The sequence below is a fragment of the Gekko japonicus genome, unplaced genomic scaffold (genome assembly GCF_001447785.1).
Source record: "Gekko japonicus isolate JY-2015 unplaced genomic scaffold, Gekko_japonicus_V1.1 scaffold943, whole genome shotgun sequence".
Classification (NCBI taxonomy): Eukaryota; Metazoa; Chordata; class Lepidosauria; order Squamata; family Gekkonidae; genus Gekko; species Gekko japonicus.
Window position 1 is genome coordinate 218,845 of NW_015176000.1, and position 24,475 is coordinate 243,319.

The 24,475-nt window shown below is 42.5% G+C and overlaps 1 protein-coding gene across 2 annotated transcripts in view; it reads right to left on the reverse strand.

Annotated features, from left to right (window-relative positions):
* Positions 1-24,475, reverse strand: part of LOC107123229 (calcium-dependent secretion activator 2) — a 656,096-nt gene that overhangs the window by 207,224 nt on the left and 424,397 nt on the right. For both annotated transcript variants that reach the window (XM_015426436.1, XM_015426435.1), the window contains exon 13: positions 20,669-20,856. In XM_015426436.1, coding sequence (XP_015281922.1) covers positions 20,669-20,856 — 188 coding nt within the window. The remainder of the gene's footprint in view (positions 1-20,668; positions 20,857-24,475) is intronic.

Sequence of the window (24,475 nt, forward strand, 5' to 3'; positions counted from 1 at the left end):
GTGTTTCCTGACAGAATCATATATCTGGGCGTGATTTTAAAATAAAGGACGTCATCCTTTTTTGTTTAATGCAGTTGTTAATGCCTCGGAGATTAATAGATCTTATTCTGTATGTGTCAAGCATTTAGTAGATTTTTTGAGCGTGTTAATCAGGTTTTTGACAGCTTTATACACCACGGTGAATTCCCTGTTTGGGTCTGGTCAAGATTTGTACTGATTATTTAGATATTTGCTACCTTCTGTGCAGTCCCACATGGGGATTCTAGCAAGCTACTCACCAGTCGGTGGGTCATGCTCTTGTCACCTGAACAGTGATTCCAGTACTGCCCTTCCCTCCTGAACTCCAATGAGCTCTCAGGAGAGGAGCTCATGGCAAGGGGCTTGACTCGGACTCCCCGCGAGCAGCAGCAAGCAGGTAGAAATCTGAGACTGCCTCCAGCAAGATCTCAGTGAAAGTGTCCATGGCAGCCATGGACGTGAAGTCGTGACTCCCAGGGTGAGAGGGGGAACAGAACATCTCAACAAAACAATACAAGAAGATAAATCACTGTGAGTAACCTTAACTGCAACATTACTAGGAACTTTCCCACTGATTAGCCCTTCATATCGTTTGTAAGGGGAAAAGAAAGGGAGGGGTGAGGAATCTCCCCCCCCATTTTTCTAAACTGGCCAAGAAAAGAAGAGAAAGGAACTTTCTTAATACATTTACTGGGCTAGAGAAGAAAAGGTTGATGTCTGAAGAAAATTGTGAAACAGATTTATAAATGTGATATCTTTATACCTTGGATTACAAAACCATATTGTGGATTATAAATCTTTGGAATACTGTAATAAGCATCAAACTCTATACTATTGAAATAGAAACCTAGCTTCCCTGGAATTATAACTGAGACATAAGGATTTATAAAAAAAGACATTTAATTTGATTACAAATATCTACATCTTATTATCTGGACCATAAACTAAAATCAAGAAGAAAGAAGAATTAATGAACTATTAAGCATATACTTTTAACTTTCACTACATCATTTCCTTATAATTCAATGTGTATACTTTTGGGGTTTGTTGAAAATTGTAAAGTATATTATGTTCTGAGGTTCTTGTAAATAATTGATAGTCTGTATTACAACTAAATGATAAGACTGTCTGTCTTGCCTGGGAACACTCTTGTTTTTAATGTAATTGGTAAACATAGAAAGTTTTGTGATTGCAGAGATTTAATTGACAAAGAGCTGGAGAGATACTCTGTTTTTAACTCAATATTTTAAAATGGCTGGAGTAGAAGAAGGAAAAAATGTTTTAACACCAATGCTTACAGATCTCCAACTTTTTTTTACAAGAAACAATCACTCCAATAGTAGAAAAAGCTGTGAAAACAGCTCTGGACTCTATGCAATCTAAGCTAACTCCTACAGCAGAAGATCAGCCAGCTGAAAGAGCAAACTGACAGGAAGTACATCATTGTGAGAGATATGGATACAGAAAATACAGATGAAGTCTGCAAGCAAAATGACATGGCCTACATAACAAAATCAACATATACAAAAAGAAACAAAATGCTTGGAGAACTGAATGTGAGACTATATGAAAGAATGACAAGAGATGAAATCCTTACAGCAGAAAATGAAATTTTCCTTCAGAGAAAGGAAAATAAAAAATATATGGAACCTCAAACGATCCAAAGAATTGAATATAGAGGGCTATATCCAGAAGTTATTTTCCTTACATATAAGGGGGAAAGACACAGAATTAAGACTTTAAAACTTAAAAGGAGAAACTAGAGGATGAAGAAGAGGATGAAATCCTACAAAAATGATTAAAACTTGTTGGATATTTGAGACTACACTCATTTTCAAGAGAAGAATGTCAACAACGCCCTTTGGACAAGTGAGACTATACAATTCTTTAAGATCTTATAAACTAGACTGACATATAACCAATTTGAAAGGAACAGGAACCTTATTTTAAATCAATTGCAAAAGAATATACATATAAGGTGGAATATAGAAAATAGATATTTAGACATTGTATGAGATACTTAAGTAGATATTTTAATGATGAAATGGAACCCCCCAGATTTGTGTATGTTTGTTTATCTTAGTTAAAAATAAAATGTTATTAAAAAAAACCCTTGGATGCCATAGCCAAGCCAAAAGGCAAAACACTGTACTGAAACAAACGCTTCCCACAAGAAAAGTGTAGGAACGTGTGGTGTTGAGGATGGACAGAAACATGAAAGTAAGCATCTTCTAAATACAGGGGTCATTTCCTGCAGGAACACACAGGAGCAGAGCTCCGGATGTAAAGAGCCCAGGGGGTGGGCACATGCAACAAGCCCTACCCCCTGCCCTCAGTAGCCCTCAGTCAGAGCAAGAAGAAGCCAGGTAAATTGCAGAGCCCCCGGCCCCAAACAGTCCAGTGGCACCTTTAAGACCAAGTTTTATTCAGGTACAAGCTCTCCCCCCTCTGCAAGGACAGAGCTGTACATTCCCCTCCCCTGCCATTAGCTAGCAATCCAAAACAGTCCAGTAGAGCTTGAGTGGTGGGTGTTGCCTTCTGACACACTTCCAGTGATGTCAGGGGGTGTGGCATATGCAAATAAGTTATGCTAATGAGCTCCTGCACCTCTTTTTCTATGAAATGACCCCTGCAAATCCATATCAATAAACCAACACAAACTTTAATAACTGTTAAACTGAAGGAATGAAAACCATCCGGAGCTTGGAAACAGGGTGAAAAACATTCAAACTTCTGAGGTCCAGAATGGGCCTCATCTCCCCATTTTTTTATCGACCAGGAGCATCTGGGAGAAAAAACCCTCAGGTGCCTAGGACTCTGACACCTCCTCAATCTCACCCTTTTCAATTAGAGCACTTAACACCTGGGACAGGTCTGGTGCTGCCTGGCTAGATACTCTGAACAGTAAAGAACATGGAGTAGCTGACTTAAACTCTATTCTATAACCTAATCTAACTATGGATAAAACCCACTCATCAGAGGTGACAGCCTCCCAGGCAGCATAAAACTGAGCTAGCCTGTCACCAAACTTAACAAGACTGGGAACCACTTCTAGTCAGAAGAATTTTTGTGATGGGGCTGCTTTCTCGGAGAGAGCAGCTGGTACATCAACCTAGGTTGGTTGGAACCCTTGTACAGGGCCGGCTCGCCCGCTAGGCGAACTAGGCCTTCGCCTAGAGCGCGAGCCGGGGGCAAGGGCGCGGGAGGAGAGGCAAGGGCGCCGACGCGGGGAGGAGCGGGGCTTGGAGGACCTCTGCCGCCGAGCTGCAGGAGGACGCGGCCGGTGGCGGTGTGGGCAGAGCGTGGCACTTTCCTCCCGCCGCCGCCCTACTCGGTCTCTCCTGCCCGGCTGGGGGGGGCGGCGGGACAGGCCTTTTCTCCGGCGCGGCGCTTTCTTCCTTTCTACTGCTGCCGCCGCCGGGCGCCCCAAGCCCTCAGCGGGGGAGAGGGGAGGGGAGGAGGCGCAGCTGGTTGCTCTGGCCTCCGCCCCCGCCCCCTCCAGAAGCCCCCCGCAGCCGGGGGAGGGAGGCTTTATTGCCGTTCGCCTCTTCTCCGGCGCGGCGCTTTCCTCCCCCCCCCACTAGAAGAGCGAGCGCGGAGCAGCGCTCATGGGAAATCGGTCCCAGAGTCCAGGAGCGCCTCCCCTGCCGCCGATCTGGTTCGCGTCCCTAGGCTCCGGCTCTTCCTCTCTTCCAGTGGCCTCGCACTGGGCAGCCAGCCGAGAGAAACCTCCCTCACAGAAGCGCCTCTCCCCCTCCCACCACAAATCTGGTTCGTCTCCCAGCTGCTCTCCTGGATCATTGCACGGTAGTGCTCCACGGCGGGTGGGGGGGGACGCCCAGACCCCCACGCACACCACATGGCACCTCAGGAGCCCTGCGTGGTGGCGGCAGCCGCAGCAGCCCAGGGAGGAAGGCCGGCCGGGGCGGGGGAGGAGTGGCCCTTCTCCGGCGTGGTGCTTTCCTTTTCCCCGCTCCTTCATGCCTTCTTCTTCCTTGGGCTCTCCTGACCGGTGGCGGGGGGGAGGAGGAGGAGGGCCAGGGATGCCCAGACCCCCCCCCCACCGCCCACATCTCCAGGCCCCGCCGGAGCACGTCTCCAGGCCCTGCCAGGAGGTTGGCATCTGCGCTCGCCTAGAGCGCAGGCCAACCTCGGGCCGGCCCTGCCCTTGTGTTTATGATAGCCCTGCTGGGGGGTAAAGGGCTTAGAGCTAGGATACTGGGGCCCTGGAGGGATAGCATAGCTGTAATCCCTCTGGTCAGGGTGCCAGGGCTGCCGTGCAAATGGCCTCTGCTTGAATTGAGAAAGGCCAGGTTGAGACACCTCCAATGACTTAGCTGTCTACTTGCTTTTCTTTATCAGGGACATGGTTCTTTGATGAAAACTGCGTAAAGAACTGTACCATTGAGAGAATGGGATACCCCCTTTTTTTGAATAAACAAAATACTGGGGCTTATGTCCAGCTACCCCTTTCTCTGTTTTTTTCTAAATAAGCGTAGGAGCAACAGGAGGATGAACTGTCTCGACTGTGCATATGCCACAAGGCACCACTGCACTGATTCCACACACAACACTCATTGCGATACTCCATTTTAATGGCAAAAAAGCACTTGCTGTGGAAGCCTGAGAAGCAAGAGCAGTTGAGTAATACTGCTATTTTCAGATATGTGGTTGTCAAGATAACAGGTAGTACAACAATTAAAATGGGGGGGCCTTCATCATCCTGGTCTACTGCAAAGGTAGGACACCTCTCAGGTATAAACTGGAATTTAAAATAAACATGAATTACATGAATGACTTGCTTTTACGGAGAAGAAGGATAACTTGTGCTGCCATGCACCCTCTTTTGAAAAGCAGCTATGTCTGAAATGGTCTCCGTCAGGCTGGTAACAGGGCCATGATGGCCCTCTTAACAATAGAATACACTGCTCATCTAGCACAGCCAAACCATTTCATCACTGGGCCATAAAGATCCTTTGTCTTGATGTTGTAGTCTTTCTCCTTGTCAGCATGACTTAGAAAACTAAGATGTATAATCACATATATCAGCCTAGAACTTTGACCTACCAGGTATTGTTTGTGAAATTCTTTTTTGCCTCCTTTAGTAATGCTGGAGATGAATGAGTGGATGTTATTATCTGGATGTGTGTGCGCGTGTGTGCGCAATCCTGAGTGAGAGCTTCTCTTTCTGTCCTTGACTTACCTTTCTTCTCTCCCCCCTTTCTTTCCATTTCTTTTTCTCTTATTTTCAGTGTCTTAATATCAGCCAGACCCCTCTTTTTACAACACTATTCCAATTCTTTTATTTCTGAAACACTCATAAATGCTGTACAAATACAGCAGTTTGAATAGGAGGAATACATACAGAGTGCTCACCACAGTGGAGGAGGATGAGCACTCTGAGAGATTTTTCAACACACAGTGTGCACTGTTGTCCTTCACTTCAGTTAATAAATAAAAGAAATATGTCTATCTTCCTTTTGAATTCTTGAGAGAAGTTTGGGCAATTATCGGTAGAATTTCTACTAAACATTAGTACCCACAGGTTCAAAAACAGACAATAAATAAGGGTCTAGGGAGGTAAGCTGCATGGAGTCAAGCTTCCATGGGAAATTTCTATGAATGTACCCGGGTGGCTCAGGAGCTGGCATGGAAAGTATGCTTTCATTGTAGCTGGCAAAGGCCTTGAAATTATGTACAAGCCCCCCCCCCTTTCCATTCACTCAGATAAAATGGCATTATTGGAAGGGAATGGAAATCTAGTCCACCCAAGTTCTCTAAGAAACCCAGCTCTGCAAGGATGCTTCCCTTCCTGCACTTGCCATTTTAAGTACTAATTACAGTCGGCAATCAAGAATGAGATCCTAACAATAGAGACAGACGTTCTGAGCAGCACAAGCCAGGTTCTTTTGCTTTCCACAAATAGCTCTCTTGCCTTCATGTTAATTTACAGACTGCTCCAAAGTTTTATTGCTGAATTTCAGCACCATTGCTTGCCTTAGCATTTGCTTTTCAGAATCAAATATGTGAAACTAAAAGAGTAACAAACACCCATGAGGTGGAGTTGGCACTGTCTTTTAAAAAATTCTTTAAAAATAAAGCATGCTCAAACAAAATCTCAGGGAGGCACTAGTGTTCAAAATGTAATTTCCCCCCAGAACAACACACACTAGAAAGCAACTACAGGGCTGTGCTCAGAACACCTGGGCTTCTTCTGAAAGCTTCATATGCTACCAGCCCTCTTACAAGCTAATGGATCCCATATACCATTGAGTCAATGAAGGGGCCAAGGTCTCTCATCTCATTTAGTTACAGGAAGATACACAAGTGGATAAAAGCACTCTCAGATTTAACTTCACATAAAAAATTACATTTGGGAATCAGAGTTAACTTAATGAAAAATGAAGGCCCTGATTGTCCCCCAAGCCAGCATTTTGAGAACATTATAGGGTCTCTAGGCAGCACTCATGGAGAGGCACCATTTGTAAGACCCAATTCCTCCATGTGAGGGCTGTAAGAATGGTCAGCATAATTTGCATACTCTGGCATATGCAAAGTGGTCCTAAAATGAAGCACCGGGTTTTCAAAATGGCAGTTCAGCATGGACAAAATCTGGTGAGAGGCATCTGCATGCAAATAGAGCTGTTGCATAGGAACTTCCATAAATGTGAAGCAGTCAAACATCCTGATACTCAATACATGATTCTGGATATTCAGTTAAGTGATTTATAATCTCTATCTAATTTTCTCTCCAAGTATTTAGTCAATTGTCTTTGTAAACTAATATTTAAGGTTGCTTAGATTATCTGGTAAGCCCATCCTCTTTACAAAAGTGTAACTATGATTTATGTAGTGATGGACCACATTCAGTCTGTTTCCTTTTCATTTTTCATTCTGGTGAAAAAAGGACTATGTTGAAATTTTTTACCCTGCTTAATCACCCATCTCCCCATTTTAATATGTTTTTAACATTTAAAAATATTTTTACTCTGCTAGAATACTGGTGCAGAAATGAAATTATACAGAGAGAGAGAGAGAGAGAGAGAGAGACAGACAGACAGACAGAGAATAAAAACATTTCTATATCTTAATTTTTATATTTTAAAACTTTTTACTTTGTGGGAGGGCTGTTGCACAAATGAAATCTCTCTCACACATACAATTTCCTCTCAGAAAAGGGAATCATTTAAAAGTTTCTACTTAGTTATCTTTTAACTTTGCTAGAGTTCTTGTACATTTACACACAATGGAAAATAAAAAATACACTGCAAAAAACTTTCATATAGAGGAGGGTTTCATATTTAATTTTTAAAAATCTTTTATACTGCATTTGTGTATTTTTTATTTTTCTTTCCTGAACTAGTATAATTATATAAAATATGCAAATAAAAATAAAATAAAATTGTGCATTTGTGTAACACACACACACACACACACACACACACACTTTTACTCTGCTGCAGCACTGGAATATGTACATCTATACAATAAGACCGTAACATTATTAATAAAAATAAACATTTAAAAATGATACACTACTTCCTGATAAAGCAAGACTTCTTCCTGGGTATATTTTTATTGCCTGAATCAATGTTCCAGTAAAGTTTGTTTTTTTAAAAAGAAAGAATTTAAAATAACAAAAGACCTGCATTAGAAAAAAACACACCTTAGTTTGTGGAACCCCCCCGATGTACAATTCCAGAATTTGGTTTAATGTAATGGCTGGATTCCTTTGCATTTGAGTCCATTTGTCACTGCTTACTTATAGCAAAAATACTAGAAATGAAAATCTGGAAAAATAGCAGACTCCCAACATTATCAGTGCCAGGGCATAAAAAAAAAAAAAAAAAAAAAGCTGCCGGAACTTCAAGAGGGAAATAAAGTTTCCAATCTGTATACTGAAAACTCACAAACTTTTAAAACATTTTTAAAAGAATTTTTGTCGAAGAGGTTCTGGAACTCCATTCTGACGTGTTCCCCCATTAAAAAAGCCCTGATTCAGTGCCATGGTGGTAAATGTTTTAAATAATAGGAAGCCCCCCAAATCCAGGAAGAAATCCAGCAGAAGGATGATTCCTTAAAAATCCCTAGATTTAACACTGACACAGCTTTTTTGTTTTTACCATTTAGTAAAATGGTATAAAAGGGAAAAGAAATAATTATGAATTTAAACCCCTATATTGATCACACAGAATTGGCAAGACAGAGGGTTGGGATAAGAGTTAGAACTTGATAGAGTCTGGGATAAGAACTTCAAGTTTGAATTGGCACTTATTAATCCTCAAAAGGTTATAGAAATATAGAGGTTTAGTCAACACAGATTGGTTTTGATGTGAATTGTGAAAATAAGGAAAGTCAGTTATTGAAGGAAAGATGGTAATATTAATCAGTGTTGTAGAAAATAAGTGTGATACAAGCTATGGAAATATATGTAAACTTGCTGATGATACTGTTTAAGTGTACAATATAGGCTTATAAAACCTAATAAAAATAATTATTAAAAAAAACAAAAAACACTGACACAGCAAGACTGACCTCATTGTTGCAAAGAACACTGAAATAACACAGTCCCATTCAGGGGAATTTACAATTTGCAACAGATTTGGAAAGGCAGCTGATGTTTGGGAGTTTACACAAGTAGCAAGGACAGTTAAAGAGGGTAACAAGCAGTGTTCTCTCTAAGCTGAGTTAGTGTGAGCTAGCTTGCAGTTTTTTAGCCTCCAGCTCACACATTTTTGTCTTAGCTCAGGAAGGATGGTTCCAGAGCAAACTAATTTATGCAGTAGCCAAATTGTTCGCTCACAACTTTAATGCTAGTAGCTTACAAAGTAGAATTTTTGCTCACAAGTCTCCACAGCTTAGAGCGAGCATAACAAGTAGCAAAAGTAATGTAGCTAAAACACAGCTAGTGTAGAAAAGGAATGCCTTGTTTAAAATAAAGAGGCGAAAATGAACGTTAGGGAGGAGTCAGAAACAACCTGACAGAGTGCAAAACTGCTCTAGAGATAAGGAGCCATACACCACATGGTGGGACAAACCTTCTCATCTACCTCTCTAGAATTTGTTAGGTTTCTAAAGTACTCATGCATGCTGATAACATTATAGTGTATCAGAAACTGGAACAGGTCTGCACAACTTACAGCACAGTAGCTAAATTGCAGAACAGGCACCGTGGCTCAGTGGTAGAGCACTTGCTTTTCATGCAAAAAGTCACAGGACTGTTTCCTGGCATTTCAAATAAAAAGAGTTTTATATCACAAATACTGAGAGCTTTCTCTGCCTTGAGATCCTGGGGAGAGGCTGCCAATCAGAATAGAGAATACTGGGGAAGATAAACTGACTTGGTATGAAGTAGCGTGTGCTGGTCCACCAAGGGATCTATAAACCTGACTTTGCTCACTGCCTGGTGTGTCAAGTACCATAATATTGTTGGATACTGTAAGTCTGCATTAGGGGTGTGTATTTGGTTTATCAGAACCAGAAAAAAACCCTGAAAAATACCTTACAGCACTCGTTAATAGTATTTTTGGGTATTTTTCAGCCAGATATCAGTTGGGGGTATTTATTTGGCTATTTATTTGGGATTTTTGAGGCTGCTGGATAGCTGGTGTTAAGGGGTGTTTAAAGGGATTGTAGTCCCTTTAAAGACCTTCCAGGTGAAGCTGCAGCTTGGAGAAAGCATTTAAAGGGACAGTGAGCCCTGTAAATGCCTTTGGAGTTCACCTGTGGCTTGTAAAATGCATTTAAAGGGGCTGCATTCCCTTTATATGCCTTTCCCCCTCCACTGGAAATAATGGAGGATGGGGGCACCTTCTTCTGAGGCCTGCAGAATTGGACCCCCTGGTCCAATCCTTTTGAAACTTGGGTGTTTTTTTTTTTTTTTGAGGAGGGGCACCAGCTGCTATGCTGAAAATTTGGTACCTCTACCTAAAAAAACACAGCTCCCACAGAGCCCCAGATACCCCCAATTGATTCTCCATTATATCCTATGGGGACCATTTACTATAATGGACCCCATGGGGTATAATGGAGCTGAAAAATTCAGCAATCCTGAATATTTGCCAAATCCGAATACCATACCGGTATTGGGATTTGGGAATATCAGGAAATACTGATATTTTTCAAGTTCAATATACCCGGACCTGAAAAATACCACCGTTTTTTTGCACACCCCTACTCTGCATGCAAAAGGATCTGGGAGGGAAAGGGTTAAAATGCAAACACGGATTTAAAAACATTTTAACTTAATTAAGTTATGGACCCTAGTGTCTATCAGTAGCTTAGATTAAGCTTAATGTTTAAAAAGGACTTCAAATCTTTGATTAGCAGATCTACTTGTTGTTGAGGGTTTTTTGGTCTTTAAAAATTCTCCATTGTTCTTCTCCACATTGCTGTGATAAGGATGGCTGAATCAAGCAGATATTTGGAGATCCCAAAACTTACTGCTGAGAACTAAAGAAGGTGGCTTAAAAGATTTTATATACTCCTTGAAGCAAAAGGAGGTGCTGGAAACCCAGAGAAAGAAGAAAAACAAAACAAAAGAGAAAGGCAAGGAATTGGACTCTTGGAAAATCAAAAATGGGATTGCCAAGAACATTATTATGGTATCACTGAATGACAATGAGACTTTCATGTTTGAAAATCCCCAGACAGCACAAGAAATGCTTAAGAGCCTAGAAAAGTCTTTTGGGCTTACAAGTATTAAATCGCAAGGAGTATGGATTAGAAAACTTTGCAAAACAAGGTTAAATAACAGGGAAAATTGTGAAAAATATACATTTGGACTGAGGAAGATGTTTGCAAATCTACCAATCCGTGGCTTCAATCTAACTGATGACTTTGGGGGAAGATTTTTCTGCATTTGTGAGTGCTGCAGAGTCAAAGCCAAAAGAAAGACGCAAAACTTTTCAACCAACCACTAAAAGAATTGCAGGAGGAATGCTCAAAATGGCTCAAGTTATATTTCTAGAAAGAACTTGAAAGAGCAAGTCCCACCCAGAGAAAGGGAGAAAAACAAATTACTGCATTGCTTTAATTGTAACAAAAGGGGCCACTTTGCAAAGCACTGTAGAGAGCAACAAGCTAATGGTAGTTTTTCTAAGACGCACAGGAAGAGCACATAAGCTATAAATAAACAGGCAGTTTTAAAAATCAAAAGCATAATGGTCCAAATGCAGCATAAAAAGAAAAAGGTTTTAACTAATTGACCAAAAAAGCCTTATTTATGATGCTGCTGAATCAGAATCAAAAGTGAATAAGTGGCTAACGGACAGTGGAGCATCTAGTCACAGCACACACTGCAAGGATTTCTTTAATGATCTTAATGAAAGTGAGAAAGGAGAAATAAAAATCACTAATCTTGAATGCATACACAGGGGTCGTTTCGTACAAAAAGAGCTAGGGGAACTCATTAGCATAACTCATTAGCATATGCCACACACCCTGACATCACCGGAAGTGTGTCATAAGGCCACACCCCCTGACATCACTGGAAGTGTGTCATAAGGCCACACACCCCGCCCCCAACGGTCCCGGCCACTGCCGGCAGCCTTGCAGCTCCACTGCCGAGCCCCATGAGGGGCCCAGCAGTGGACCTGCAAGGCCGGCAGGAGTGCAAGGAAGCCCTGCGAAGGCCCTCCCTGGCCCCAGGCAGGCAGGGGTGGGGAGAGGCAGGGAGGAAGCAACTTACCCTCCCTCTTCTCCTGCCTCCTCCTGGCTGAATGAGGGCCGGAAGCAGGGGGCGGGGCTTCGTCTTGTGCCCCGCCCCCCGTACCTCACCCGGGGGAACTGCGATCCCCCCCGAAATGACCTCTGTGCATACAGATTCAAGGCATAGGTAACTGGCACTTTATGCTGTAGCACACCTCACAAAAATGTCCTAAATTTTTATTTATTGTTTTTACTGTTTTTGCAACCAGAATAGTAAACAGCAAACTATTTCCTAAATCAAGCTGTAATCAATTGAGTGTGTTTGAATTAGACAATAAAGGCTTTGACATACATTTTGGAAATAAGGAATGTACTATTAGCAAAGACAATATTGTATATGCACAAGGTAACCAAAAGGGAAAAGTATATGAATTGAGTCTTGCAGGTGAACAGGTACACCTGGAATATGAAAGAAAAGACAAAGAGAGCCTGGAACTGTGGTACAGACACCTAGGACATTGTAATCCAAAAATAATCCTACACCTTCAGAACAAGAACCTTTCCAAAGGCATTAAGGTAAAGCCTTGTGACACCAATGACATAAGCAAATGTGCTTGTTATGTAACATCAAAAGGAGTTAGACCCTCATTTCAACCCAGAACTGAGATACATACTAGCAAGCCATTTTAATTACTTCACAGTGATGTCCTTGGATCAGTACATGTAAGATCAAATGGTGGAAATTGATATCTTTTATTCTTTCTAGATGATTTCTCAAGGTACTCAGTTGTTTATCTGCTTTGGCAAAAGAGTGACATTCACAAATTCCTCAAGAGATACGTCACTATGGTTTCTAACAAGTTTGGAAGAAGGCCTCAAATGCAATAGATGGATAACAGTGGTGAGTTTATATCACATCACACACAAACCTTCTTGGCAGAGGAAGGGATCCTGCACAGGAAGTCAGCAAGCTTTACACCTAATCAGAATGGCACTGCTGAAAGGAAACTGAGATCTTTACTGGAGATGAGCAAATGCATGCTCACGGATGCAGGCCTACCCAATAAATGGTGGGGCGAAGCAATCCTGACTGCAAACTCTCTCCAGAACAGACTGTCCACAAAAGGGAGCACACATACACCTTACCAAATATGGCATGGCAAGGTGCCAGACATGGGACACATCAGAGAATTTGGCAGCAATGCCTTCACATTTGAACTCAAGGAAACAAGACAAAAACTAGATCCCAGAACCAGATAAAGTGTTTTTATGGGATGTGATTCTGGAAGTAAAGGGTATAGAGTGCTGTAACCAGAAACAGGCGAAGTCTATGTCAGGCATGTGATTAACTTTGATGAAAGCAGAGTCAGTAGAGAAGGGACTGCATCATGTGACTCAGAAAAGGCAGATGGACAGTACCGGCTCTTGGATGTTGAACCAGTGCACAATGATGAAACATCAGAACAAGACACACAGCCTGAGAAGGCAGATTCTGAAGCAATCATGCCAGAGATTCAGAGCAGTACAACACAGGAAGAAGAAGCAAGTGAGCATGAGAAGACAGGTGGATTGGGCAGTTCAGTGACAACAGGGGAAAATGCGGGACCACACCTCCAATGCTCATCACGACTGACACTTGGAACCCACAAAACCTTTTCTGATTCAGACACCTTTAATGGCATAATCACAAAAACTTTTCTAATAGTGTATTTCTGAAGAATGTTGGAAGCAATATAAGGACAAGTGTATCTTCACCAGGCAAGACTAATAATAATTATCCAATTTCTGATGGTGGTTCTTTGCTGATGCCCACAGGGAGTACACTTTGTCAAGATTTATCTGCAGCTCTGAGTCTGCAATTTTTGTCTGACTTGATCCTCATTAACATCTGTAAGTGGAACACTTCCAGCCGATTGTGAATCTTTGTTTCGATCATGTTCATGAGACTGAAGCCACGTCCACAATCTGAACTGAATGCAAGAAACATGGCACAGATATTCAGAAGAACTGCAATGTCACAGAAGTGTTCCTATTGGAAAATAAAACGGACCATACAAAAAAAGTACCTCATCAAGCCACATTTGACTTTCTTTGCTACAATAAATCTGAAGTCCTGGTACTGGTCTATTTCCTTCTTAACAGTTTCCTAATTACTCTCGGGGTGGGGTGGGGATAAGCAGAATATCTAGAAAAGAGAGCAGCTATCTCTTTCAGACCAAAATCCAAATTGGATGTGGTAGTAGTAGCAAAGGCTGCAATCTCAAAAACTCTCCATTCCTTCAATTCAGTATCAGGACACATGCACTCTAGGTTTGCATATACACTCGCTCTACAAACCTCACAATGGCTGCCATTTCTATGTCATTGTTATTACTCTCCATTTGTTTATGAACCTCATCACTCCAATGAACACTGTCACCAAGGTACTGGGCACAGAGTTTACTTATCTTGGCCCTCACGAAGTCAAAAGCCTCAAGAGTGGTAAGATTAACTTTTTGCAGCATCTTACCAAGTTCAGCCAGTTGACCTACAACTTCATCAACCACAAGTAATGAAACACAAAACTGTGGGTTCATCAGTTTCTTCAAGCAGTACTTGTAGACTGGATCTTTGTGTTTTCCCACCTGATGTTTACAATAGGAGTCAAACCCCTCAATGTTTCTAATCACTGCCCACAACGCAAAGTGTTGAGATAGCAATCTAACTTCATTCAATGGCTTGAAAGCCACTGTTTTGCATTCAGGGACTTCAGCAACTTCCCAGAACTCTGCCTGCGTTATAGAAGACCTGCTGAATATGGTATACACACCAGCTTTCTGACATATCTCACACACTACTGCACCACAGTCATAGTAAGTGAAAATATCACTGAACCTCAGCTTCTGTTTTTTGGTTGATTTTGGAAGCTCTGTTTTAATTATCTCATTAAGCCACTCACTTTTGAGATGGCTACTACAATGTTTGGAGGAAACTCTAGTGGATACATCAGACAAAGAGCGTTTGGATATTCGGGTGAAAAAATATGCAACTGTTCCCAGCTTCCACTGTTATTAACCTGTAGCAGAACACTGCCTTTGCCTAGTCAGGGCAACAGGAAAGCCACAGAACTGACATGCAATGCATTAGAAAATAAGGTCTTGAAACTGGAAAATACAGATAGCAAAACAATGTTCAAAAAGACAGGGCAAAAGAACAATTTCAGGATTTTACCTCAAATACAGAAAAGAAAGTTTAAATGTGCTCTAGACAACAACAAAAAATCAAAACAAAACACTGGCCTAAAACAGAGGGCTGGGTGAGATCAGAAAAAAAGCTTAGTACATAAAGGTACTGAAAGGAGGTCTAAATAATGTGAAATACTGAGGAGAAAATTCTACAGACACCAAAGACGATCAGGGTTAGATTGTAAGCCTGCAAACAAATTGGATTGAAACTGAAGCAAAGTGTTGAAAAAAGGTTGGAAAGAGAAAAATTCTAAAAATAAGCTTCACAAGAAACAGAATAAAGAGGCAGACTAATAACACTTCAGCCTGTGAAAGCTGACTGAAAGATGGAAGCAAGTTTAAGACTTCAGAGCCGTTCAGCAACAGCACTCCAAGTCAGCAACAAGCAACCCTCTTATCCACGCAAAGCTCAGAGAGCAGAGCAGAAAATGGCACCCTGGAGCTATTCCAAGTCTTTTATAGTCTAGGGAGGGTAATCAGATTCTATTGGCTAACTTTCCCACCTTGTTTTGCAGACCATCCCCACTCTTAATCTGGGAACGCCAGGTTCGAATCCCACTCTGCTGTGAAGGCTTGCTGATTGACTTTGGGGAAGTCATCAATACCATACATAGCATATTTTACAGCCGGGTGGATAAGGGGAAGGAACAGAGGCAGCAACAGAGAGCTGCTTCATGGAAAGGGACAAAGGCACTAGCCACTCTCAAGCCGAAGAGCCTTTTTGCATCTGCACAAAAGGGAGGATTTCTCACTCCCAAACACTGAGCCCAGTGCCTGCAGATGGCTGCACTTTCATCCTAAAACACTTGGTAGAGCTGCTTCAGGGGAAAGCATCTGGGCAGGTGGCAGAGTATTGACAGGTGATCTAGCCAATCCCAGTAATCGGATGCCTGCACAGACATGTCCCCTTGAAGCAGAGTTTCTACCAAGCATTTTAGAATACAAACACAGTCCTCTGCAAGCCATGGAAGACTGGGAAGTGATCACACAACCAATAACATTCTGAGGCAAAGCTTGACCTGTGAGGCTCCACATTGCTGCTGAGCTTCCTGTGTTAATGAGCTGTTCATGTGCAGTTTAGGGAACACTGGTGTCTGGATCCTTAGCAGAAAGACAAATGTACCTAGGGTTGCCAGGTCCCCTTGCCAAGCTGGCAGAGGGATTTGGGGGGAGTTTTGGGACATCCCTGGTGCTATGATGTCACCTGGAAGTGCCATCACTGCATCGGCGATGTCGCACAGCAACGCTCTGGTTTGAGGGCAAAGCTCTATGGTTTTAGGCCAAATTTATCGTACAGGTTTACACTCAAACCAGAGCATCCCCACAATATTCTTGACATGATGACATCACTTCTGGGTGACGTCATCACATCGGAGATGTAGTGTGGGAATGTGGCTGTTTGGGGACAGGATTTCCTGTCGGCCAACTGGCCGGCAGCAGGCTGAAGCCGCAAAAACCAGGGGAACCCCCGCTGGGACCTGGGGACTGGCTACCCTAGGTGTACCTAAGAAAGAATGGGCTGCAGTCAAAAGGGCAGCTAGATATTTTAAAAGCAACTTTACATTTGAAATTAAAATTGCCATCCACCCATAATCCAAAATTAGTTGGTTACTGTGACAGATTGCACAGAAAAACAGTTTTTAAAATGCTGCTATTACAGAGAGACTGGGAGATCAGGAGTTAATGTGCCCTGGAGAGGAGAACTTGAGTGATTGGCTGCTGTACACACTCTCTGATTGGCCAGTGTCAGCTGAGAGAAATATATGATCAGCTGTGCACTGAAGGGAAAAAGGCTTCTCATCTGGAGCCAGCAAGTCAGTAGGTTGGCTTTTGACAGGGAGAGAGATGGCTGGAGTCAGTAATTCTGACAGGATTGGTCAGACAGGTTCTTCTTCTGAGAGAAGAGACTCCTTTGCCCTAACTGAATAAGAACTGCTCTGAGGAGAATTGTGATTCTAAGTCTAGGGAGCTAAAAACTGCTTTACGCAGACATCACTGCTGGGAGAGAGATCTGGCAAGGGTGACTGGGTTGTTAGGCTGTAACTCCCAATCAAGCCAAACAGAAAAGTATAATTGCTTCTTAGGGGAAAGAAGAATAATTCCTGCCAGTTAAAAAGGTTTGAGCTCTGAAGAGAACCCTGGTCTGTGGTGAAGGGAATAAGCTTTAGACTCCTCAGGGGTTAGTGGAACACTAATTTCAAATGGGAGAAAGATATTCTAAGAGCAAATATCCAGGAAACTCTGTGAAGTAATATTGAAACTGCTGAAATATGCTAAGCAATATACCTCTCACCGAAAAGACCTAAAAATATATGAAAATAAGCTACAACAACACACTCTTGTTTGTCTTAAGAATTTGTTCCTGGACACTTCCGGTGGACAGCGACTCGCAACGGTCGCACCCCTTCCAGCTCTGATGGGGGCGAGTCGGATCGGGGCGGCAGGGAGGGGGATCGGCTGGTCTCGACCTCCCCAAGAAGTTCCAGGAGGGAGCTTCTAGCCTGGAGCGCCAAAGGGGCCGCTCCTGAAATTTCGGCTTGAGGGCATAAGTCTCCTGTTTGCTCCGATAGGTCCTGCGGTCCTGAGGCCAGCAATGGCGCTCAGAGACATTACCGGACCAGAGCGTACAAGAACTTAACTAAAAAGAAAATCTATGAGAAAAAGTGATCCAGCGATTAAACAGTGAGTTAAGTGGCAAAAAGAAAGACATTTATAAAAAGGGTGGTAGAAGAAATCAGCACAGCGAATCTGCTTAGCTTCAAAGAGACGGGGGGGGATTCGCAGAGGAAGAACTCGACCCAGTAGCGAAATTGCAGTGTAGAAGCTTGCTGGACCCAAGTGATTAATACCCTATTCCAAGTGGAAAACACCTGAGCTAATCATTTACAACACAGGAAAGATCTCAGAACTTTTATAAACTTTTACCTAAGTATAAACAGTGTCTCAGCGTGGGAGTAAAATGGCGTCCAGAGGCAGAGGCTCTACAGGAAATGCCAGCACAGCATCACCAGTCACAAGACCGGAAAATACCAGCGAGTTAGCTACTGCAATTTCCGAAGCCATGCGCCCTCTTGCTGGACCAGCTTACGAACCTCAATCAAAAATTTGACACTTTACAGAAAGAGCTCAAGGAAATTGCAGTCAAATCAGAGAAGTCAGCCAAAAAGATTTAAAAGGTTGAAATTAAGACCAAAGAAATACACCAAAGAATGGACAAGGTGGAAAAAGAAAGGACCTCTGAAAAGCAACAACTTCTACAGCTACAAATGGAAAGATCTTCTTTTTTCTTGAGATTTCAACGGGTGCCAGAGAAAAAAGATGAGAACATAAGAGAAATTATAAACAAAGCAATGCTCCTGTTAATCAATAGCAAACTTGAATTAATACAAGCAGACAATGATATGATCTACAGAATCTATTCCGAGTTTGTAAAAAAAAATTTCCTAGGGGAAATTTTTGTAAAATTTGCAAAAAGATCAATAAGAGACTCAATACTCAAAGCAACAACAGCCACAAGTCTCATCATCTTTTACACTGCTGCCCTTCTCAAATTGTGATGCCCCAACTGACCACCTGTGTGATGAAGTGGCCTGTACCAACCAGATCTCAAGTCCATCCCTTGACTGAATGGAACTCCATGGCATTCCAAGGCAGAAGAGATAAGAATGGGTGCAAGAGGACAGCCAACAGGCAACCTTGTGCCTAATTTGGAGGGAAGGAGAGAGGAAAGCAAGGAGCAAAGTAAAAATAAAAAGCATAGAAGCAGATTGTCTAGTAACCTCACTGAACACCGAGTTAAACACAAGCCTTAGTTATGTTTACACCCTCTAACTTTCCTGAAACCCATTTTATTGTATTTGAACAATAATTTCTAACTGGTTACTTAATGTATAAGTAAAACCATTTGTTTCATAAAATCATACACCCATCCCAGCCTATCAACTAGCAAGCCAAAAAGCATTGGCATGACCCTCCATTCTAAGCCCCCCCCCCCTTCAATTTTCACAATATGTAAACAAAAATGGTCTCATAATTTGTTTTGTGATCTTTTGGTTCTTTCTAATACTTTTCTTTTGGGAAATTATTCTACAGGGGAACATAGTTTACTTGCAATTGTAAATTAAAAACATGGTGACTGCCGTTATGTATTCTTAAATGCAGAATTGCCAAATTATTCTATATTAGAGCACTTCTTCCACAAGATTAAACCCCGAACATGATATTCTTGAGACACATAATTCAACAATATGCTTTTCCTCTAAGAAATTCATATAGAATATGAATGTGATACAGGGAAATATGAATGAAATATCAAATTAAATTTTGTTCAAATAATCTCTTCTAAGTCCTGAAAAAACAGTAGGTTTTTAAAAACATACAAACCTTGGGCAATTTTGGGCCACTCTAAAGTTGGACATTTTACCAAATAAGTCTTAACTATTCTGTCAACCCCCCCCCCCCCATGTTCTGTTTGAATTTAAGTGTACATTTATATTGGGAAAGTACTCAGACTAGTTTGGAAAAGAATGGGGTTACATAGGGCAAGAAAGCAGCATAAATTGGGTCTGAGAGTGTAGTGAAGCCAGAGGCCACCACATGAAGTCCAGGAATCAAGAAGCTTCAACCTCCCCAAGTAACTGAAGTGCTGCCCAAGGATATTGCTGGTTTCAGAACATTCAAACCGTGTACACATATTTTTAAAATTCTACTCCACAAACAAACAGAAAATACAAATATTTTTGTTTCCAAATTTACCTCAAGGCGGACTCTGGGCTATGTTACAAGGGGTGAAATATGAAAAGGGAAATATATTTAGAATAAGTGATTGGAATCTGTGATAGGTTTTGGTAAGTCATCCTGATGTGCTGCACACAGGTAGGCCCAAGTAACATATGTTTCTTAAAGTAACAGAAGATAAGATATACCAGTTTGGCCATTTTCTTACTGGAATCACACCTCAACTTACTTTCACCCCTAGTTAGAGGCCATTAGGCAGCAGCCTGGTTGATGACAGAACTATACCAGGTCACCAATTCTATAATGCAGGCCTACAGCTCTTTGGAACGCACATCGTTTCTTTCAGAAGATGATATCCACTGCTTGAAGTAGTATCGTAACTCATAGGCTGAATCCAGCACAGAATGTCTTCTTGTTCTAGAGTTTTTGTACAAGTGAGTATATACAACAAGCCCCCCCCCCCCAATACCTGCCTGCACTAAGTCACACTTATTTTACCCCCACTTGTGTTTCTGGGCACAATGATATATAGGGGGGAATACATTAGGTGTTGCGAAAGATCTTGTGCAAGTGGAACTGCACTATTTAGGTTTCCATTTGTGCAGAACCATTATTCTTTTCATCTACTATATATACAGTAACCAACCACAACCCCTATCCTTATCCCTGCTACACACACACACACACACACACACACACACACACACTTGTTTTCATCTCCCTTCCCACTCTAGAGTGCTCCCTGGGAGACATACAACACACACACACACAGACCTTGCTGAGAAGTGAGAAATGGCTCTCAAACACCGAACCTTCTGAGAGCTTGCATATATTTTAGACCAAAGCCCTCCTTTTGTATAAAAATGTTTTCACTGCACTCCAGAATTGATGTTGCTATTCCGTACAAACTGAACTCTTGATGCTCATTCATTTCTTTGCCACGCAGCAAGCAAGTGGGAGAAGCTCAGTCTAAACACATTGCTCGTTTCCCCTCATCATAGCCTAATGACATCTGCTGCATGACTGCATATTAAAAATACCTGTTGCCATGAACATGAGAAGCACAAAAGGCAAAGCTGTAATGGAGCAAGGTTGGGTCAATGACAGCACCATTCTCTGAGTGTTCCATCAATTCATTCAGATAGCAGAGATGGCGGTGGCATCCTCTCACACCGTAACGAGCACAATATTCATCTAGCACGAAGACCTGGCCTGGGCTAAACCAACCCTGTAAAGAGATGGGGGGGGGAGGGAGGGGGAAAGCATCACTTTAATGAAGCCAGATTGTTCTTTTCTTCATTGTTTTCAAATCACATTCTCTTACTGAGAAAAGGGGGGGGGGAGATCTTGCATGTATTACATTTACAACAAATCAGATTATGACAATAGGTTCAAGGGGTGAGACTCCAAACAGCAACTTGACTGAAAAATGATACAGTGCCATAACAGTTTCTTTTTACTGTATTTCAGTGCTGTATACCTTGAAACCTTCTCAAATACAGAGGCACTAAAATGGTTAAAGTTGGTTTCCATGTGTTAGCTCAAATACAGGAGAACAATAACAAAAGAAACCTACTCATCTCATGGAAGGGAGGTTAGTTTTCTCCTTTTGCTGACTTGGAAAAATTACAGGAAGGATAAAGACAAATGGTTTGGGAAGTAACATTAAGAGGGAAGAAGTCAAGAGAGATCCGTGTACCTTAAGAGTGCAGAGAGACTGGACTGAATTCAAAGCCTTTTTCAGACATTATAATTAGGCATATCCAACTGTACATACTGAGAGTCAATATGCTACCCATGATCTTCCTGATACACATGTCCACCATTTCTTCTGAAATGTATCCACTTCAGACAGAAGACCGTGGGGTTACACATGGTTGGATATTGCCAAACATAATGTCTGAAAACAGAAGGCTCATTTCATTTGCCATGAATCTCCCTTCTCAGTGGTCCTAGGGTGGGGGGCAGTCTCCATGTATGGGAAGTAACTCCTTCCTGGAGGCAGGCAGGGTTGCTGACTATTTAGATCCCATGGGGGAACAGCTTCTCCCCCAAGCTTCCAAGCTGGTTCTAAAGCAGTCCAACTCTTATCCATGAGTTTAACAAAAAGATCAACCCCCCCCCCCTCAAACCAACAGCCAAACAAAAGGAGATCAACATATAGAACTATAGGGGGAAAAACAAGGCCAAAAAATGAATGGAGGACCCCACAGGGTGCCTTACAGGATGTTTTCAGGACTTTAGGACTGAGCAGCATACCTCAACCAGACTACAGGCCATCCCTGGAATACCAGGCCCTACCCCTGGCTGGGAAGAGACTGCTCCACCCTAGAACAACCAAGAAGGGAGATTCGCAGTAAGTGAAACAAACCTTCAATTTTCTGGTGGTCCAGGGTGGGGCAATCTCCATGTATGGGACATAGAAAAGCAGTAGGCTATGGGGAGGGGGGAGGGGAATTAGAGGACATAAGAGTATGACTCGCAAAAGACCTTGGTCCGATCTAGATAAAAGCTCAACACTCTCCAAACATCTAAACAGTGCCATTCCCTCTCCTGAGGATGTTTAGGGTTAGGACAGAAAGAGGGAAGGACCAGTTCCTCTGACTTATGAAAGGACAAGTTAATTTTGGGGATAAAGGTCAGGTCAGTGTGCAGCACTACTCTGTCATTATGGGAAGTGCAAAGTTCCTTGTCCACAGAAAGGGCCCTAAGCTCAGAAACTCTCCTAGCAGAGGTGATTCCCACCAGGAAAATGGTCTTAAAGGTGAGCTCTCTGAGGTGGCCATGGGCTCAAAGGGGGCCTAAGAGAGAGCTTTCAGCACTATGTTTAGATTCCAGGAAGAAAACTGGTGAGAACACGGAGGGTTCAGTAGGGATATTCCCCTAAGAAATCTCCTCACATGGGGTGATGAAAAAAACCCTGCCCCTCTTATAGCAGAAATGGCAGCCACCTGTTTTTTGAGAGTACCTAGTGCTCAGACCCTTATCCAGACCTGCTTGAAGGAGAGGAGATTGCCCACTTTAGCTCTACATGAGTCTAACCCTTTCTCAGCATGCCAAGACTAGAAAACATGCCAGGTATTGTTGTAGGCCTTATTTTTTAAAATCATTTTATTTACAGTTTTCCATAACTTACATATATTTGTCTCTTATTTTGTAACAATTGGGGGGTAACATTACATCTTTTCTTCATACCATTTTATGGCATTTTGCCATTTCTGTTTAAATTTCTCCTCTGTTTTTCCCGCCAAAACCATATTTAACTTATCCATTTCCATTACTTCAAAAAGAATGCTAATCAGGTCATCCTTACTCGGTATTTTATCTGACTTCCAGTTTTTTGCAATACATATTCTTGACATTGTAATCACATATACAATAATACAAGTTTCATTATGTTTTAGTCCCTCAGGTATGATATTTAGTAGAAAAATTTCCGGTGTAATCGCTAAGTCTATCCCTGTAATGTCTTTTATCAGCTGTTTTGTGCTTTTCCAAAATCTTTGTATTTTCTCGCACTTCCACCATATATGGAAGTACGTTCCTGTGTTATTCCTACACCTCCAACAGTTCCCTGAGACATTTGTATAACATTTTTGCAGTCTATCTGGGGTCCAGTGCCATCTAAATATCATTTTTATTATATTTTCTTTATACGATGTGGCTCTTAGCAGTTTGATCGACTTCCATGTTTTTTCCCATTCTTCTCTCTCTATGTTGCGTCCCAAATCCTTTTCCCATTTAATCATTGATGGTTTTTTCCAGTCCTCCATTAGTTCTTCTTCTAGTAAGAAGTTATACATTTTTTGTACCAGCTTTTCTTTCTCTCTCAGCCATATCTTATCTAGTTGTATTTCTGCACTATAGAATTTCACCTTTTTGTCTCTTATAACTCTTGTGCTTAATTGTGTTGTAGGCCCTATTGATGGAGCTCTTTCCAGAAGCCACTAAGGTGTCTATGACCTTATCCAAATAACCTAGCTCCTTAAACTGCAGCCATGCAACCTCCAGGCTGTGAGGCTTCACATCTCAGGCTGAGGATGAAGGAGGGACCCTTAGTGAAGAAGGTCCTTCCTGACTGAAAGGTACCACTGTTCCTGTGTCCTTTAAGAGAGCTTTTCTGCCTGTTAGCTTTCTTGACTATAGAAGTCCCTGCCTGCTGGCTTGTTACCAGAATTGTTGCTTAGGCTGGCAGAAGTGATTGACTTGCAGCAGCTGAGAAATGTCATCTAAGGCCCCTGCCACACGGCAGGGGAAAAGCCCTTTAAAGCGCGGCTTTTAAAAGCCGCGCCAACGTTGATACGGCTCGGCGGGATCCCACGGATCCCCCGGCCGAGCCGCCTTTTCTCCCCGGCGCGATCAAACGCCGGAGAGAAAAGACGGCTCTAACCGGGAGCCGGCCGATCTGCGCATGTCGGAGCATGCGCAGTTCGGCTCCGGCCCGGGCTTGAGCCGGCGCAAGGGAGCGCCGGCGATCAGACGCCCGGGAAGAGGCGCCTCATCCGTTTGAACCACCGAGGTAGGTGGTTCAGTTTGAGGCGGTTCTTCCCGGGTTTGGGCCAGTTTGGAGGCGGAAGCAGAACGCTTCCCAGATGTTGTGGTGTGATCGCGCTGCTTTGATCCGCCTCCAAACTGTCCCGTTCCCGGGCCAAATCGCCTCGTGTGAACGGGGCCAAAGTTTACCTTTTTGCAATATACTTCTTGGGATATTTATTTACTGTATTCAGTATCTTTCCCAAACCCGGGCCTCCCCAGGCTGCTCCCCCCCCCCCAATCTCCTGTCCCATATTGTCAGAGAAAGGGTGTGAGCAGTACCGGGGTCTGTAAGCACAGGTGGGGGGGAGATT